The sequence below is a fragment of the Octopus sinensis genome, linkage group LG12, assembly GCF_006345805.1.
Source record: "Octopus sinensis linkage group LG12, ASM634580v1, whole genome shotgun sequence".
Lineage (NCBI taxonomy): Eukaryota > Metazoa > Mollusca > Cephalopoda > Octopoda > Octopodidae > Octopus > Octopus sinensis.
In genome coordinates, this window is record NC_043008.1 from 78,933,057 (window position 1) to 78,952,923 (window position 19,867).

At 39.5% G+C, this 19,867-nt stretch overlaps 1 protein-coding gene across 2 annotated transcripts in view; it reads right to left on the reverse strand.

Annotated features, from left to right (window-relative positions):
* Nucleotides 1-17,235, reverse strand: part of LOC115217952 (membrane metallo-endopeptidase-like 1) — a 227,942-nt gene extending 210,707 nt beyond the window's left edge. Inside the window, exon 1 of one of the 2 annotated variants that reach the window (XM_029787671.2) lies at nt 17,096-17,234. In XM_029787671.2, the coding sequence (XP_029643531.2) occupies nt 17,096-17,121 (26 nt within the window). In that variant the 5' untranslated portion in view covers nt 17,122-17,234. Of the gene's footprint in view, nt 1-17,095 lie in introns of both variants that reach the window. The other variant, XM_036508066.1, reaches the window with a different exon arrangement.
* Nucleotides 17,236-19,867: the final 2,632 nt, after the last annotated feature.

Genomic DNA, 19,867 nt, shown 5'->3' on the forward strand with positions numbered 1-19,867 from the left:
TTAGCCTTAGGATTAAATTAAATAATGTTTAATATTGTTTAATATTGTTAATAATTACTGTTAATTAGCCTTAAGATTAAATTAAATAACGTTTAATATTGTTTAATATTGTTAATAATTATTGTTAATTAGCCTTAGGATTAAATTAAATAACGTTTAATATTGTTTAATATTGTTAATAATTAGTGTTAATTAGCCTTAAGATTAAATTAAATAACGTTTAATATTGTTTTAATATTGTTAATAATTCTTCAGATACTCTATCTTCTAATTAGCCTTAAGATTAAATTAAATAACGTTTAATATTACCCACACTAATATAATATTAACATTGCTAATATATTTTCAGATACTCTATCTCCTGATTAGCCTTAAGATTAAATAACGTTTTTATCCACACTCTAATATAATATTAATATTGCTAATATATTTTCAGATACTCTATCTTCTAATTAGCCTTAAGATTAAATTAAATAACGGTTAATATTGTTTAATATTGTATATATAATTTTTCAGATACTCTGTCTTCTAATTAGCCTTAAGATTAAATTAAATAACGTTTAATATTACCCACACTCTAATATAATATTAATATTGCTAATATATTTTCAGATACTCTATCTCCTAATTAGCCTTAAGATTAAACAACGTTTTTATCCACACTCTAATATAATATTAATATTGCTAATACATTTTCAGATACTCTATCCCCTAATTAGCCTTAAGATTAAATAACGTTTTTACCCAAATAACGTTTTTACACAAACTTTAATATTGTTAATATTTCTTTTTCAAGTACTCTATCTTCTAATTAGCCTTAATATCTTCCTGTCTTCTCTCGAACATAATTAGATAGATAAACGGATAGACGGATTATCCAGCATGTCCAGAGCATGGAGACGTGACGAGCTGGATTTATTCGTACGAGCATGGGAGTGCGCCGGCGGAGATAGCCCTAGCGAGGTGATTGCGACTGCGCTGAAGAGCAGAGGCTACAAGAGGACAGCGGCTCAGATGGAGCGAAAGAGACAGGAATTCGTGCGCTCATATGCGCTTGTACGGTCGCACATTGGCGCACTTGATGCCATCTTTGAGAACGAGCGGGGCAAAGATGGCAAGAATGGAGACGATGAAAGAAGTCACCCCCACATGGTGGACGCCCGGGAGGAGGTTTTGAATGAGAAACCTGCCCGGGAAGTGAACCCAGGTGCAAGTTCTCCAACCGGCAGCAAGGGCCATGGAGACGGAGAACCCGGTGAAGATGGAGAGGGAGGAAGAAGAACTAAAAGAAAGACTGGAAGAGCTAAAGGAAAAGAAAAAGCTCAAGCAGGACCAAAGAGTGAAACAACCAGGAATAGAAGTGGAACCGCAAAGGATGGAACCAAACAGCGCACACGGGTGTGTATGTTCTACCTGAGAGGTTCCTGCTGGCATGGAAAGGAAGGTGCAGGCTGCCGCTTTGCACATCGGGGACCCTGCCACAGAGACACGAGGCAGATGGACAAACCATCAACACAAAGAAAAGGGATGGACCACGCACCACCTGCCCCAAAGCGGAGGTACGCAGATGTTGTGCGCGCCACAAACAGCCAACATGATGTTGTCGAAAGAGCAGCTGCTGAGCAACAATCTTTTTTGTGCATGGCACAAAAGATTGTACAGCAGCTGACCTGGCTTCATCAAACCCAAGCCCGCAGGTGGGACTACCCACTATATACCAGACCACCACAGCAAACAGACACAGGATGGACACCGCCGGCAACAACGTACACCTCACCTCGATACTCCTACTGAACATCAGAGGACTGCAAACACTCAGTAACAGGACAAAGATCCCGTTCCTGAGAGACTTTGTTGCATGCAATCAAGCCTTATGCATAGCACTTACAGAAACGCACCTGAAACCGGACATAGCAGATGCGGAGTTACACATACCACAGTATGCTGTACTACGGACCGACAGGAAAGAAAGGAGTCATGGAGGTGTTGCTATGTACATCCGTGAGGACCTCACACCCCAGGTCCTCTTGTCATACTCAAACTCGGTGTGTGACACACTAATTGTACATATTAGGCAACTTGATGTAGTTGTGTGTGCTACATATCGCCCTCCAGATGCCCCAAGCCATGTGGGCAAGTTTGAAGACTGCCTTATAAAAATAGAAGAAGTTCTAACCACATTAGAACAACACATAGGTGTGCTTCTTATGGGAGACTTCAATCTGCCCAATGTCAGATGGCCCGAGGGCCTTTCTCTCCCAGGAATGACAAGATGTGAACGAGGACAGGCGAGGTCCCTCCTGAACCTCATCAACACCCTGTACATGGAGCAGGTAATACTCCAACCAACCAGGGCAGGTAACACACTGGATCTCTGCTTCACAAATGACATGGATCTCATCCATAATGTGAAAGTGACACCGACACTACTCTCGGATCACAACATGATAGAGCTGACCATGTACGGGCCAAAAGAGAGCACGGACATGCAGCCTACAAGAAACCCTCAAAATCTTTCCAGCTTGAACTACCATAAGGCAAACTGGAAACAAATTGAGAAAGAGATCCTCAAACAAAACTGGCCTAAATGTCTCTCCTCGCCAGACATCGACGTGAAACTTCAACAATTCATGTCTGTAATGCAAGCCATATGCTACAAATGTGTCCCAGAGAGAAAGGCCACTGTACACAAGAACAAAATCCCCAGAGAGAGGAAAATCTTAATGAGACGGCGTACGAAATTTTCAAATCGCCTAAACAAACAGATTGAAAGCAGTGAAAAGTCCCGCCTAAAAAGAAAACTGTTGGAAGTCGAAAAATGTCTGCAACTCTCCCATGAAAAAGAAAGAGCAGACAAAGAAGCCTGGGCTATAGAAAACATAAAATCTAACCCCAGAGCTTTCTACAGGTATGCCAAAGAAACAGCTACAGTGCATTGTAGAATAGGGCCACTCCTCGAAAAGGATGGCACACTTACAGGAAAACCAATGAGGGTAAGTGAAATACTGAATGAGCAATTCAAGAGTGTTTTCACTCCACTCCTTGGGCATCTCCAAATCACCAATCCAACTGACTTTTTACCACTGCAGATATAAAATCAGAGGCGGCGACGATAGATTACATCGATATAAAGGAAGACGATGTAACCAAGGCTATAGATGAAATGAAAACAGACTCAGCTACTGGCCCCGATGGATTCCCGGCAATCCTCCTAAAAGCATGTAAGAGAGTCCTAGCAAGACCACTGCAGTTCCTCTTTCAGAGCTTCCTTGCAGCTGGCAAACTTCCAGGAAAACTGAAGGAAGGTAAAATATGCCCCATTCATAAAGGAGGTAGCAGAGCGGAAGCCAAGAACTATAGACCTATCTCTCTGACTTCACACATCAGCAAGGTCATGGAACGAATAGTCAGAAGGAAGCTGATCACCTTCCTTGAAGAGAATGACTTGCTGCCCGACACCCAACATGGTTTCCGACCAGGGAGAAGCTGTTTAACTCAGCTCCTACAACACTATGACTGGGTGCTGAAACGGCTGCTCAACCACTCAAATGTGGAAGTGATATATCTCGACTTTGCAAAGGCCTTTGATAAAGTCGATCATGGAATGATATGTCACAAACTGCGTGATCTCAACATAGTTGGAAAACTGGGAGAATGGCTTCATGACTTTCTGAAGGATAGAAGTCAGGTGGTAGTAGCCAATGGGGCCACCTCCATTAACACACAAATAGTGAGCGGTGTTCCGCAGGGCACTGTTCTGGGACCACTATTGTTCATAATGGCCCTCTCAGACATGCCCTCAGCCACGCAGAGAGCCACGATCACAAGTTATGCAGATGATACAAAAGTTTCACAGGCAATACAGAACCCTGAGGACACTAAACACCTGCAATGTGAGCTGGACGAAATATACAAGTGGGCTGAAAAGAATAGCATGCAGTTCAATGCTGGAAAGTTTCAAGCTTTATACTATCAGCATGCAAAACTGAATGCAATACCCAATGAATACACTGGACCCGGAGGGATTGCAATCCCAGAGGCACAATCAGTGCGTGACCTGGGTATTCACATGAGTGATGACGCGACCTTTCATGTACATGTTGCTAAACTGACAATGAAATGTAGACGGCTGGCTGGATGGATTCTTAGAACCTTTAGAACAAGAGAACAAGAAACCATGATGGTCCTCTGGAAGACACTTGTCCTAAGCCACTTTGACTATTGCTCTCAGCTATGGTCACCAGAACTTGAGGCGATCCAACGAAGCTACACAAAGAAGATAGCCTCTATGCAGAATGTAAGCTACTGGGAAAGACTCAAGAGATTAAAATTATATTCCCTGGGGCGTAGGCGGGAAAGATATGCCATAATATACATCTGGAAGATCCTGGAGGGAAGTGTCCTGAACTTTGGCATCGAGAGTTACGCAAATGCCAGAACTGGGCGCCACTGCGTGGTGCCTAGGACTCCAAACCTGCCATCAAGATGTAGGACAAGATTCTGTGATAGCCTGGGCTTCCGAGGCCCACAGCTCTTCAATATCCTCCCGAAGAACCTGAGAGACCTGCATGGGGTGGATACAGATGTCTTTAAAATGAAGCTGGATCTCTTCCTGTCAGGTGTCCCAGATGAACCAACATCACGGCAGGAGGGGCAGATGAGGGCAGCTGCATCGAACTCTCTCATGCACCAGATAGCAGTTGCTAGAAAGCCTCCATGAAGTGAAACCAAGTAGCAACACCAAATGGCGGTGCCCCAGCATGGCCACGGCTCATAAGCTGAAACTAGAATCAATCAATCAATCAATCAATCAATACATATATCTATATATAATATCTCTTATTATAAAAGGCAGATTTTATCTGCCTCCCTTTGGGAGTTATACAAATCTACAATATAGGATTTCTTCAATTACCTTGCATTTTTAAGAGTACAATGCATCGCGTCATGCCAGGTCCAGTTTTTAAAATTTAAACTCCAATTAAGCAAAATTTACAGAAAACTCACATTCTAGTGTGTGTGTCAAATGCTTTTCTTAGTCTGGTTTACAGCACACGCAAACGCACACACACAGTGGGCAACGAATAAAATGAAAGTAATTGACTTACTGTAGTGAGTGATTCTTTCACTCTGCCTCCCACTTCCTCTTTCCACACATAGACACGCAAATATATAAATAAAATTGTAAGCTAACGTGCGTGTGTGAGTGGGTGTGTGTGGGTGTGTGCGTGTGTGTGTGTGAGGGTGCGTTGTGTGTGTGTGTGTGTGCGTGTGCGTGAGTGTGTGACAGGAAAGTTTTTTACGACGAATATAACACCTATATCCAAGTAGCAGAAAGATAAGACAGTAAGGTGTGATTTGAGGGAGATTTGGCTGCTATTTCTACCATGTCTAGCTGCCATGTAGGGGTCTCCCTCATAGGCTCATACATACATATATACATAGATAAGACAGTAAGGTGTGATTTGGGGGAAAATTTGGCTGCTATTTCTACCAGGTCTAGCTGCCCAGTAGGGGTCTCCCTCATAGTCATACATACATATAATAGATAAGACAGTAAGGTGTGATTTGGGGGAAAATTTGGCTGCTATTTCTACCAGGTCTAGCTGCCATGTAGGGGTCTCCCTCATAGGCTCATACATACATATATACATAGATAAGACAGTAAGGTGTGATTTGGGGGAAATTGGCTGCTATTTCTACCAGGTCTAGCTACCATGTAGAGGTCCCCCTCATTGGCTCATATATATATACATACATAAGACAGTAAGGTGTGATTTGAGGGAGATTTGGCTGCTGTTTCTACCAGGTCTGTTAGGCCTTCTCATGTAAACTCAAGCTTTCTCATGCCTTGAACATAAGACCAAAGCAGAGAATGTATTCTTTTATTCTTCTGCTTTTTCCAGCCATTGGTCTGTGGCCATGCTGGGGCAATGCCTTGAAGAATTGTAGTTTAATGAATCAACTCGTTTTATTTTTGTAAGCATTGTACTTATTCTATCTGTTTCCTTTGTCAAACCACTAGGTGACAGGGATGTAAACAAACCAACATTCGTTGTCAAGCAGTGGTGGAGGACAATCACAAGCACAGACACGCACACACACACATACATACATACATACATACATACATATATATAGTTGTGTGTATATATATATTGCAGCGTGGAAGGTGTTTGTAAGCCATTTAAGAAACACACAAAAACCGTTACATTCACTTCAACATTTAAATTTAATTTGCCAAAATATTTTCGTCGCTTTGAGACCGCGACCTGTTCACTGACAAAAATATCGTGCTAACAGGTCGCGGTCTCAAAGCGATGAAAATTTTGACAAATTAAATTTAAATGTTGAAGTGAATCTAACGGTTTTTGTGTGTTTCTTAAATGGCTTATAAACACCTTCAACGCTGCAACTGTTTTCGTTCCAGCACACGATCTCAGATCAAGTCACTTGCTATGCAAGTACATCTCTGTAACTATATATATATTTATATATATATATATATGTATATTGGTAAAAACAGTAAGATAACAAAAGAAAGAAAGAGACCTCAATATTATGTAGAGGAAATCTTTATATATAAAAGTGAGGTTGTGTGTCTGTCTCCTACGATTTAGATTCCTAACTACTCCCACATTTTGCGGTGCAGTTTAACCAAAACCGGGTATCTTATAGTAGTGATTCATATCGAGACCGTCTGGGTATTAGCGCGCGTCTACGATGAGTCTACGATTTAAAAAAAAATTTACCATCAATTTTTCCCATTTTTAATCCATTTTTGACATATATAAGGGAAGTAACTCTCTAAAATTTATTATTAAATCTCAGAACGTAAAAAGCTACAGTAACACCCCTCCCCCTTTGTGGTTAGCCATATTGAGATGGCTATTATACATTACATATCTAAAAATGCTTATATAATTATTTCCCTTACAAACCCGAGCAACGCCGGGCGATACTGCTAGTTATATAATAAAATATATGCAGAGTAAAATAAAAACCAATTTACCTTTTCTGTATTGTTATTCGACCGTCCGTGTGTCTTTGCAAATGTGTTGGAATGATAAGTGAGTTGTGTTTTGGCGCCTTTTTTTACTAATAACAAACACACACGTGTTTGTATGTAGTTGTTTGAAACGTTTGTGTTTGCCACTCTCATATATGTATGTGTATGCGTGTGTGTGAGGAATGACATACACACACTCACGCACGCACACATGTACATCAATGCTTTTATGAGCGTCATAGAGAGAAACAAATATTACATCGCCATCGCCATAGCCATCGCCATCGCCATCGCCATAGCCATCGCCATCGCCATAGCCATCGCCATCGCATTCTATTTTCTACCTGTCAACACACAGTGAATTAGTTTCAGTTTATTCATTGCACACTGTGTGTGTGCGTTTGCGTGTGCTGTAAACCAGACTAAGAAAAGCATTTGACACACACACCAGAATGTGAGTTTTCTGTAAATTTTGCTTAATTGGAGTTTAAATTTTAAAAACTGGACCTGGCATGACGCGATGCATTGTACTCTTAAAAATGCTAGGTAAATTGTAATTGAAGAAATCCTATATTGTAGATTTGTATAACTCCCAAAGGGAGGCAGATAAAATCTGCCTTTTATAATAAGAGATATTTTCGTCCTAAAAAACTTTGTATGGATTGAATGGTTACCTCTATGGAAATATATACACGCACATTATACATACATGTGTGTATAGATGAATATATAAATACATTTAAATATCTATATACACTTTTGGGCGATCTTTCTGTTTCTTAGAGATAACTTTAGATCTTATATTCGTCCTAAAAAACTTTCCTGTCACACACACGCACACACACACACACACACACGCACCCTCACACACACACACGCACACACACACACACACACACGTTAGCTTACAATTTTATTTATATAGTTGCGTGTCTATGTGTGTAAAGAGGAAGTGGGAATGCAGAGTGAAAGAGTCACTCACTACAAAAAGTGAATTACTTTCACTTTAATCGTTGCACACTTGCAAAGAGGAAGGAGAAATTAGTGTGATAGCGTCAGTGAAACAGTTCGCTCCGTTTGTGTGTGTGTGCGTGTGCGTGTGCTGTAGCCCACACTAAGAAAAGCATTTGACTTATACACCACAATGTGAGTTTTCTCTAAATTTTGCTTAATTGGGGTTGAAATTTTAAAAACCGGACCTGGCACGACCCGATGCATTCTACTCTTAAAAATGCTAGGTAAATTGTAATTGAAGAAATCCTATATTGTAGATTTCTATAAGAGACAAAGGGAGGCAGATAAAATCTGCCTTTTATAATAAGAGATAGATATTTGCAAATTATAAAGATTATAAAAAAAATATACAGTACGGTATTGTTTCTACTTTGCGGATTTTCACCTATCACAGGAGGTTTTGGAACATAACACCCATAATAGTCAAGGGATTACTGTACTCTTAACCAAGTTCTTCTCTTGCAGCCTTCTCACTAGGAACATTGTATTTGTGGTAATTGATGCTAAACTGAATTTCATCTAGTTTACTCTGTAATATTATTAGTAATATAACGTTTTCTATGACTTTCATATCCTGGTCTCTAAAACATCTCCTTTGCCTTTGTAGCAGTTTATGATGACACTGCATCAGCAGTTATCAGGTATGACACCTTCCTGCATTACTTGATAAACTATCCAGATGGTAATCACATACCGTACATCACCAAATATTTTGAGTGTCTTTTCAATATTGTTGGTTCTTTTGTAGGGTCAGCATGTAGCAACCCCTATTTATCCCACCATGTATTCTCCACACTCAACAGCCTTTCCTGTAGCCCTTTCATGCCACTTCTTTGTCTTCCATATTAATTTCAAGTTTGCCTTCACACACACACACACACACACACACACACATGCATGTACTTTCTGAAATAAACATGCACTTATTTTTAAAAGCTATGAGGAGGTTGTAAGGTGATGCCCAAGCACTCAACCAAGAATGCACTGCTTCTTGTAGCAGAAACAACTGTATACCAACGAAGTTGATTATGTAATTCCTGGTCCATTGTCTTCCATTAATTCATATTATGCTCTATACTCATAGAATGAATCTCAAAGTATACCTAATACTATAAATAATAGCATGTGAAATTGAGTTGGAAAAATCCTTTTTGGTAAAAATAGAAGGCTGTTATTTACAGGGTGCCCCAGAAAGATTTACCCATATTTAAAACTCTTCCTAAAGAATATTGGTTCAGGTAATTATTATCTACATTTTACATAAAGATTTGCATATGTCTTTTGTTCATGTTCCTATTGTTTTATTTGTCTATAAGAGATTTGTAAACAAACATAGCATCAAAAGCAAAACATGACCAGCTTGTCACTTTGAAAACAGTTGGAGTGAGTAACAAGGGCAGAACAAAACAATGTGTGACATAAAACAATGTTCAATACCTGGAAACGATATATGGAGTTTGCTACTACCTATAGCAAGCCAATTCCTGGTAGGAAATGATCAATTCATACCAAACAAACTGCTGAAGCTGTGAAGAAGCAAATGTACTGAAATCTCTGCAGGAGTGCAAGAAAAACGGCAAAAACATTTGATATTTTGAAATCGTCAATGTACAAGATTTTTTAAGAAGATTTAAAGCTAACTGCATACAAGAAACAATCCTGATAGTTATTTTCAGTAGTTTCCAAGAAGAAACAGCTCAACAGGAGTAAAACTATGTCAGCTGAGATGAAGCACACCACAAACAAAATGTTGATCTGGTCCAATGAGATCTTCATTATGGAGACAGTTACCAAGAGGCAGAATGACATACTTTATGCATGTAATGCAGGAGACTTGCCTGAAGGTAGCAGGAGTCATGTATACCATCAGAATCCAGCTTCACTCATGGTATGGGCAGCAGTTGCATCTGATAGGTCCAAGTCTCCTTTGGTTCCCATTGATGCTAGCATCAAGGTCAACAGTGATGTTTATGTGGAAATGTTGGAGAAAGTGTTACCCTGGGTCACAGAAACCTTTGGTGACCGTTACATCTTCACTCAAGATGGGGTTCCATCCCACACATCCAATTTGACACAGAGGTGGTACAAAGAGCATTTCAGCAGTTTTGGGGACAAGACAATTTGGCCTTCCTCAAGTCCAGACATCAATCTCATGGACTTTGCTATCTGGTCAATCTTATTCAAATGTGACAGATCCGAAAAATGACCTTTTGTCTTCATGGGTCAAGTTGGATGAAGAGTTAGTATGGTGCTCATGCAACTCAGTGACCACTCATTTGCAGGCTATGATCAAGGTGAAAGGTGGTCATTTTGAAATGTAATTACTGCAATGGATTAACAATTTACATTAGAACATGTGTGCCAAATTTCATTATCCTACTTAAAGTTTATTTTGAATAATTAGGAAATATCAATGGGTAAATCTTTTTGGGACACATAGTTTTATGAGTGCTTTGAGATTCATTCCAAAACAATTATTTCACATTCTCTTGAATGTTTTAAATTTGTATGATGTCAATAATATGTGTATTTGTGTGTGTGTGTGTGTGTGTGTGAAAAATTATTTCATGTTTGCATGTTGTACAAGCATGTAGCATTGCAATCAAAATGTACAGATATCTCTTCAAGCCCTAAGGCAAAGGAATAGTGGCAACATGTGCAGGCTTATGCCCATTTAACGTCACTATGTTGATAACAGAACTGCAACTGTTATAGTAAGGTCACAAACATCTGAGCATCCCTCTCTAGGATAACACTGCTCACTCAGGAATCTGGGAAGAGACTGGAAATGTGACCCAAACAAATGACTTTTCAACCATAAAGCTGTTCAGCAACCCACAGTTTATAGCTGTTCACAACAGCAGAAGAAACACAAAAATAAAATCCTCTAGTAAGAAATATGTATTATGGTTGGGAATGTAAAATGTTAGGACACTTCTTGATTGTGAAAGGTGAAGTAACCTTGAACAACAAACTGGCATGATAGTGAAAGAGTTGACTCAGTACAACATTGTCATTGCTGCACTCTCAGAAACTCAATTGAGTGATGAAGACCAGTTGACAGAAATATGTGTTGGATACACCTTCTGGAAGGTTAAGCCAGAAGATGTGTATTGTTTTTGCCATTTGGGCAGAATTAACCAACCAACTAGAACAACTTCATAGTTTTTGATAGAACATGTACTTTCAAGTTTCTTTATCATGCAACTATTTTATGAAAGTTTTTTTCTGTTTATGCACCCAATTTTGACAACAGTAATGAATCTATCATAGCTTTTTAGTTGTAATATTGATCCAAAATGCAGATAACATTCACATGTTTGGTGAGTTCAGTGGTTGAATTGGATGCGATCATTAGATTTGGTATGCACTGGGGAAGATGAACAATAATGGTCTTCACCTTCTTCAGCTTCAGATACATCCAAGATTAAACGTGGACATATTTTTGATTACATTATCATCAGGAAATGAGATCTTCGGATGGTGTGCACTGTTAAAGTCATGTAAGGGGAAGAGTGGCAAATTAAAATTCTACACCATACATAAAATAAAAATTAGAGAATAAAAATTCTTAAATATATTGACATGTTGAAATCGAAGGGCTCAAATGTGCATGAAAATCTTCAAAAAGCTATAACGAAGTTGAATTTGACAGAACTTGGGATCAGTTTACAACCAAGAGTTACAATGTCAGGGTGAGGTTCTTGGTGTCAGAAAAAGAAAACATTAATATCAGGATTGGTTTAATGAAAATTATTCTCAAATCACTAAACTTCTCGAAGATAAAAATATGTTCCAGCAAAAATAACTCAGTACACCAGATAAAGATCCAAAGTCTTTATTACAGAGTCTCAGAGAGTTAAAATTGTCACACCAGTTCAAAATACATGAAAAACCAGTGATAGTCAGACATTTCCAAGAAAACTCAGAAAGATCACAACAATAAAGGTTGATAAACGCTATATCACTTGATGAGATAAGTATTTCGTTCTCAGTCTTCATCTGTAGTATCACAAGAAGGTGAGAATAAAGGAAATGATCCGATATTTGTATTCCACATTTAATCCAAAATCACTCGGGCATTTTTCAATGTTAATAATTTTTGTGTCATTGCTGAGACTAAAGAATTTTCAGTGATGCTTTTCACAACTGTGGCACTTATTTCAATATGTCCCCGTTTTTTTCAATTTTAATTCTGTATCCTGAACAGTATTTCTCAAGTATCTTTATTTTGATCCCACATACAATCCTGTTTCTGATTAAATCATCCTATAAATTTAAATTTTCAGTCTTTAGCTTCAGATTTCTCTGATGGTAACTGATTTCTCTTCATCTCCATCATCATCATCATCATCATTTAATGTCCATCTTCCATGCATGCATGGGTAGGTCGGTTGACAGGAGCTGGCCATGTTGAAAAACTACCCTGTGCTACTGTGACTATTTTGGCAGGGATTTTACAGTTGGATGCGGAGTGAATTCATTGCTTTTTATGTGGCACTAGCACAGGTGAGGTTAGTTTTGGCATGACTTTTGGATGTCTGCTAAAAACAAAAATAAGAACGGGATATATGTAATATTTTTCTCTTAGAGCAACAGTACTCTTGAAACTTTGTCTAAACAGTTATAATTTTAATTATTGTCTAGGTTTCCAAATTCAAAAACATTAAATATCTGTTGTGTTTGGGAACTGGCAACAAAGATTACCATAGAAAGTTGTATCTTTTCAGCAATTCCTGCAGCAAGTGAAGAAATATTGTATTGTTGTTACCAGACCTTGTAATTTTGATCTAGATTTCTTTCAAAGCTTAAGATTTTTGAAGTGCTTCAAATTCAATTGTATTTTTTTAATGATTCCAGGGTACTCCACTTTTGAAACACTTTATACACATGTAAATAAAGTTAAGCAAAACCAATAAACTTCAACAAAAGAAGAAATACATATCTTCATGTTTAGCCTAGCTCAGTAGGTTATCTTATTCTCACGCCATGTTATATGGTACTATACAGACATATAAATAATAGACAAAATAAGTGTGATTTTACTAATCAGGCAGCCATTGTTAAATGCAGATCTGCACTGAATATTTTATAAAAATATGATTGGTTAAATAAAAAATAAATGACACATAAGGAAAGTAACTCAATACATTACAGGTAGATGTTTGGAGAGCACAGTAGGCAGAGTAAGAATGGACAGGTAAAAGTTCAGGGAGCTATTAACATTTTGGCAATGAAAGGCTTTTCTTTAAGGAAAATTGGTAGATTGTGTGATGCATGTATGTAAAGTGAAATGTAGCATGATAGTGAAATAAATACAGAAGATCTATAGAGATGGAACAAGCATACTTCATTGGTTGTGTATTATTCATGTATTAGCATACATGAATAATGGAGTAGTTGAGAAAAAACTTGATTTAAGTGGAATCAGATGAAGTGCACAAGATAAAGGCCGTATTGGTATGGACATGTGATGTGTATGGAGGATGACAGTTGTATAAAGAAGTGTCATGCACTGAAAATGAATGGAACCTATGGAAGAGGGCACCCAAGAAAGATCTGAGATGAAGTTGTGAAGAAAAACCTCAAGATGTTGCATCTCAAGGATAAGATGACAAGTCACCTTGTTGAGTATCAATTCACAAAGATAGAAAAGATCTGACCATAGAAGGCACAAACAGAATGCAAACACAATGGAAAGAGAGAGACAAAACTTGTGGTAATGATATAAACTGAGATAATATGTTATATATATCATTCAATATCCACTTCTATGCTTCCATGGGTTAGACAAAATTTGTTGGGGTAGATTTTCTATAGCCAGATGCCCTTCTTGTTGCCAGCCTTCATGTTTCCAAATAAATATTTTCTTGTGACTATACATGTTTCACTGGAAACAAAGGACACTGCTTATATGATGGTGAATCTCATTAACATCTACCAGGTGATGTCAAGAAGACAGTAACAAACACACACATGCACACACACACACACACACACACACACACAGCTGGCTTTTTTCAGTTTTCATCTACCAAATCAACTCACAAGGCTTTGGTCAGTCTGGGGCTATATTCAAAGACACTTGCCACACAGCAGCATGTGGTTGGGAAGTCAACTTCTTACAACACAGCCATCTACGTATGTATGTACATTTGGATTATTTGAATGTAGGTGTGTGTGTGTATATATATATATCATCGTTGTTATCACTTTTTAACATTCATCTTCTATGCTGGCTGGGGTTGGATGGTTTGACAGTAACTGGCAAACCAGAAGACTGAGCTAGGCTCTTCTATCTGCTTTGACATGGTTTCTACGGCTGGTTGTCCTTCCTAATATCAGTCATTTTACAGAATGTACCACATGCATTTTACATGGCATCAGCACCAGGAAGGTCACCAAATAACTTGAAATACATGAATCTTGCCTCAGCTGAGTTGGGAGTGAGAGGTGGCTTTGTACCAGGTGATGAGAGGTTAGAGTAAGAAAGAGGTACAAAAACATATGTCTTGCTGTAGAAGAGATACATGACTAACTCAGTTGGTAAAAGAATACAGTTACATATGTATTTACATGCATATGTGTGTTGTGTGTGTGCACGTGCACACTCATGTGTATATGCTAAGCCTATTATTGTTGCCACCTCCGCATTTTTATCCCTTTTAATCTCCCTAATAGCAATTTTCCTGTCACCTCCACCCTCAACACACTCTGGCCCATCTTAAAGCCTATGTAGAGGAGTCTACACTAGACTAATTATATGCAGAACATTCTACATTCACCTTCCCCTCATGCACTGCCACCAACCACCCTGTTTTACCCTATCTTCCATTATACTCATGTTCTTTTAATGAATGCATCCTGGGTCTCTGTCATCATTTTATCTCTTGGGATACATTGCTTTCTGTCATCACTTTGTTCTCTTGGCCCAGCTCTTAAATGTCTATACCTGTCTCAGAATACTGAGTATCTCTATTATTCATCCTCCAATTGTGATTGGAGTCTTATCACTTATTGCTGTCATCTTTCTTGCTTGTTATTCTAAAGATGTTGGTGATACAGCAACAGAATTTAGTCAATAGAAATGCCCTTAATTGAAGTCAGAACTAATTTCCAAAGAAAAACATTTTTTTACAGTGCAGTAAAAGGAATGTCACAAATACTCAAGTGTTAATATACCCCATTATTATATAAAGATAGAGCAGCAGCATTGCATTTTCAGTAACAGTACTTGTATAAACATTTTGGATACTTAACTGGAATATAGAAATCTACTTACAATAATAAATCTCTGGGCGAGATATAAACAGTAACTGCTCTATAACATAAGAGGGATCAGCCATCTGAATGTGGCTAGGGTCAGGGCGGGGTGGTGGGGGTGTTACTGATGCATTTAGCCCCAGGCGAACATCGACGTCACCAGAAGAGCTGACACCATCTCGGTGTCCTTGCCAGCCAGCAAAGGGAGATCAGCCTCCCCGAAGATACGGATACTACACACGGACCGGTTTCGAGGTTATTGCCTCTTGTCAACGTATGGTAAGCACCCACCCTGACCCTAGCCACATTCAGATGGCTGATCCCTCTTATGTTATAGAGCAGTTACTGTTTATATCTCGCCCAGAGATTTATTATTGTTTTCGAACAGATTTTCTACGCCAGTGACTGTGGTTACTGTGAAAATCTATATATATCCAGCCGATAGAGGAAGTCCCTCAACGAAGAGCGGTGCTTACCATACGTTGACAAGAGGCAATAACCTCGAAACCGGTCCGTGTGTAGTATCCGTATCTTCGGGGAGGCTGATCTCCCTTTGCTGGCTGGCAAGGACACCGAGATGGTGTCAGCTCTTCTGGTGACGTCGATGTTCGCCTGGGGCTAAATGCATCAGTAACACCCCCACCACCCCGCCCTGACCCTAGCCACATTCAGATGGCTGATCCCTCTTATGTTATAAGAAATCTATTTAGTTAATAATAAAACCCACAACTAAAAGTTGGGCGGTTCTATCTCTGAAAAAGATATGGAGGAAGTGTATTTAGTTACAAAGTCATTTCCATAAAGTATTAGGAAAAGAGAAACATGTATGGAAATTGAAAGACCACAGTGTGAACTATGCAGTGTGAGGGAACTGTAATCTGAGGAACAAAATACAGTTCATCTGCCTCTTAGTGTAGCTGTCCAGCTGTGTTAAATCCAAGATGTGCCCTACCTGTCTCACCTATCACTAGTAGATACTGCTAAAGCCCTATCTTGCTCTCACATCGACATGCATCTATTAACCACAACTGCCTCCAAGTCAAAGAGGACCATGCTGGTCTTCACTTTGTCATTCCCTCTTCCTCTTCAACTGTTGACATCACAGCCCTTTCCTTCCAGTTCACCTCATCCCCACAAACTATTTCAAGAATAACTAGTCAATTGAACATTCCACATCCTTGATAGAACAAGACAACATTCCATATCCTTGATAGAACAAGACAACACTGCATGGTAGATAAAATATCACTACCAGTAAATGAATGCTTACAAAATGCAAATAATATCAAAATGCTGTCGCAAAAACTTTATCAAACAAATTATATTGGTGAAATAAAAGCTGATTAATCTACCAGGACTCCATCAATCTACTAAAAGTCTAGAATACATGCTTCCATTTGACAATGAATGCAAATAATAATTCTGTTACCAGTTTAAAAAAAGAAGTTGTCATCTAAAGACCCCAGAATCAGTCTGAAATTTTGATATGTTAGACCTTAAAGACAAGATAATAAGATGCAGAACATTTGCTATGCCACAGTTCCATTCAGTCCATGTCAGTAGAGAAAATGAGGTTAAAATAGTGACAATGATGAGGATGATTGTGTTTCTTTTTGTTGAAAAATAGGAATTTTTAAAATTTGATGTGAGTATAAACATATGCTCACATAAATACAAACAGGATATATCCACATGCATTCACAAAAACAATAATAAATACATATAGACATACACAGAAAAAATCATATTTTTGTAGACACTTTTTTTTAAATGAAAAATATATTTTTTTAAATTAAATAGTTTGCTAACCTTTGGGGATTCACATTAATATCCATTATAAGTATGTGAATCAGTTGCAAAATGTTATTTCTTCTTCCAGTGACTTGTCAGTGTATAGAGGAAATGAAAAGTCTAATTAAGAAGATTATTGTGTCATATGGTGTGATGATCAAAGTAATCTCATTCAATACATACAATGTATGATATAATGAGTAAAGAGTAATGGCATGTGGCCAAAAAGTAAAATGTTATGAGATTAACATATATTCTATGAAGTGTCTACAGAGCAACATTTCATAAGGATTTAATCCCTAACTATATAAGTCACAGTTTATTGATGTCTTAGTAAGATAACAGTAAATATGTCAATCTTTTAATCTTTTTGAGTAATCCTATCAACTGTTTTTTTTTTTTAAGCCAGTTGCAATACATTGAAAAACAAAAGTTGCTGTTTAGCCTTAGTTCAGCTTAATTAGATCTATGATCAACACTGTTCCAGTTGTGACTATCCATTTAATATTTTTAAACCTGTAGAGTATCCTAGGTTACATTAAGTACTGTGCCCTTCTTACTGTCAGGATGGTAAGACATAATTTGAAAGAGATTTGGTTGACATTTATAAAAGAGTGAACAACTATATAGGTTTCTTGGCTGACTTGTGCAAACAGAAATCCTTACTCTCAGTATGAATTTGAAGTTTTGAAACTGAAGAAATTGTCTAATGAGTTTTCAACTTTCAACTAAATAAAGACTTATGAAGACATATATTTTAAAAATATATCATTTAAATATATCTATGTAGAATGAATCAATAAAATATCATTGGTTAATAAATTACTACAGACTTTATATGTGTACTTTTGGTGGAACTATGTCTATTAGCTGTTCTCTTGTTAATAATGACAGAAAATGCTATTTAATTCCATAAAAATATGGTGTAAATGGTGATTTATTCACAAACAACTTTGTTCATTCATTTCCCATCTATTTTCGAGATTAGATTGGGTTGGCTAGATATATATTGAGGTATTGTTTTCCTTACATTGTGTTTTATATATATATATATATATATATATAGGGGGGGCAAAGGAAAGTGATTGCGTCACTCATAGCCTCTCCTCTCCAGGTGTAATGATCGCTGCAGAACTTCTACTTGGCTGCGCCTTGCGGAAAGTTCTTGCTAATGGCCTCTCCTGCACTACTGTGTCCACAGCAGCACCTTCACGCGGTACCCCCTGTTCTCACTGAGCCTGCTGTGTGGCGCGACCGGGTGCTTGGCGGTATAACCAGGTGGGCAGACTGGGCTCGTTAGCCTTGGTTGGCAGCCAGTCTAGGAGAAGGAAAACTCTGACTCCAAACCCTCGCTCCGCTGCCTTGCGGATGCTCTTGGGAGAGGGAAAGGCTATGGGAGTAAACCCAGACAGAAAATCCGGAGCAGAGCCCCGAAGGCGGTAGGGTGTCGAATCTCGACCCCTTTCCGGCAACTCCTGCAGCCAACCAGACTCCAAACGTACTGCACTGCATTCCTTTGGATTATGTCTGGGGGGCCGAGAGGGAGATTCTGGTGTCTGGGCAGCCCAGTGTCTTCGTTTCTACCGCCCAGGCTTGCGCCATGGAGAAACTACTCCATCGATGGAACAAGCTGAGATGGCAGTTACGAGTTATAAGCCAGGGTGAATTGGCGTAATCCCGGGCGCTACGGGCTGTCTCTAACGGTGGGAGGGATCATTGAAGTCCCACTGGTCAGCTACCGCCCGCCTTAAGCTGGGCAGCCCCCGGCCAATAATGGTGCTGACCTGCCACAGACTGCCCGCTTCAATGGGTGCTTGGAGCTAGGACAAAATCTGAAAAGCAGACTGAAAACCCTGCACCAGCAAACAAAGGAAAAACAAAGTCATCCAGTGCGGGAAGCCAGCCCTTCTGGGCCATCTCCACGAGCTGCTCTGTCAGTGCTGGGAGGAGGGCTCTGTCCCTAAGGATATGCGTGACGCGAACATCATCACACTGTATAAAAACAAAGGGGACAGAAGCGACTGCAATAATTACAGGGGCATATCACTGCTCAGCACGGTCGGCAAGGCATTTGCCAGGGTGGTCCTGAAGAGGTTGCAAATACTTGCAGAGCGTGTGTACCCCGAGTCTCAGTCTGGCTTTAGGGCAGAGAGGTCTACAATTGACATGATCTTCTCAGGCAGCTTCAAGAAAAGAATCGAGAACAGAGACAGCCCCTATACGTGGCCTTCATCAACCTGGCTAAGGCGTTCGACTCAGTCAGCAGGGAGGGGCTGTTTGCACTCCTGGGTAGGATAGGTTGCCCTCCCAGACTGCTGAAACTCATCACCTCCTTTCACGACGGTATGCAGGGAACAGTGCAGTTTGACGGATCGCCCTCGGAGTCATTCCCCATCCAGAGTGGAGTGAAACAGGGTTGCGTTCTGGCGCCGACGCTCTTCGGAATTTTCTTCTCCCTTGTCCTGTCCTATGCCTTCAGAACGTCCGACGACGGAGTGTTCCTCCACACCAGGGCTGATGGTGGATTGTTCAATCTTGCGCGCCTCAGAGCTAAGACCAAAGTCCGTCAGGTGCTGATCAAGAGATCCTCTTTGCTGACGATGCCGCCCTAACATCACACAACCAACCGGGTCTCCAGAGGCTGGTCAGCTCCCTGGCGGATGCCTGCCAAGAGTTCGGCCTTACCATCAGCCTGAAAAAGACAGAGATCATGGGCCAGGACGTCGGAGGGGTCCCCAGCATCAGTGTCGGCGACCACAGCTTGCAGGTGGTGAACGAGTTCACTTACCT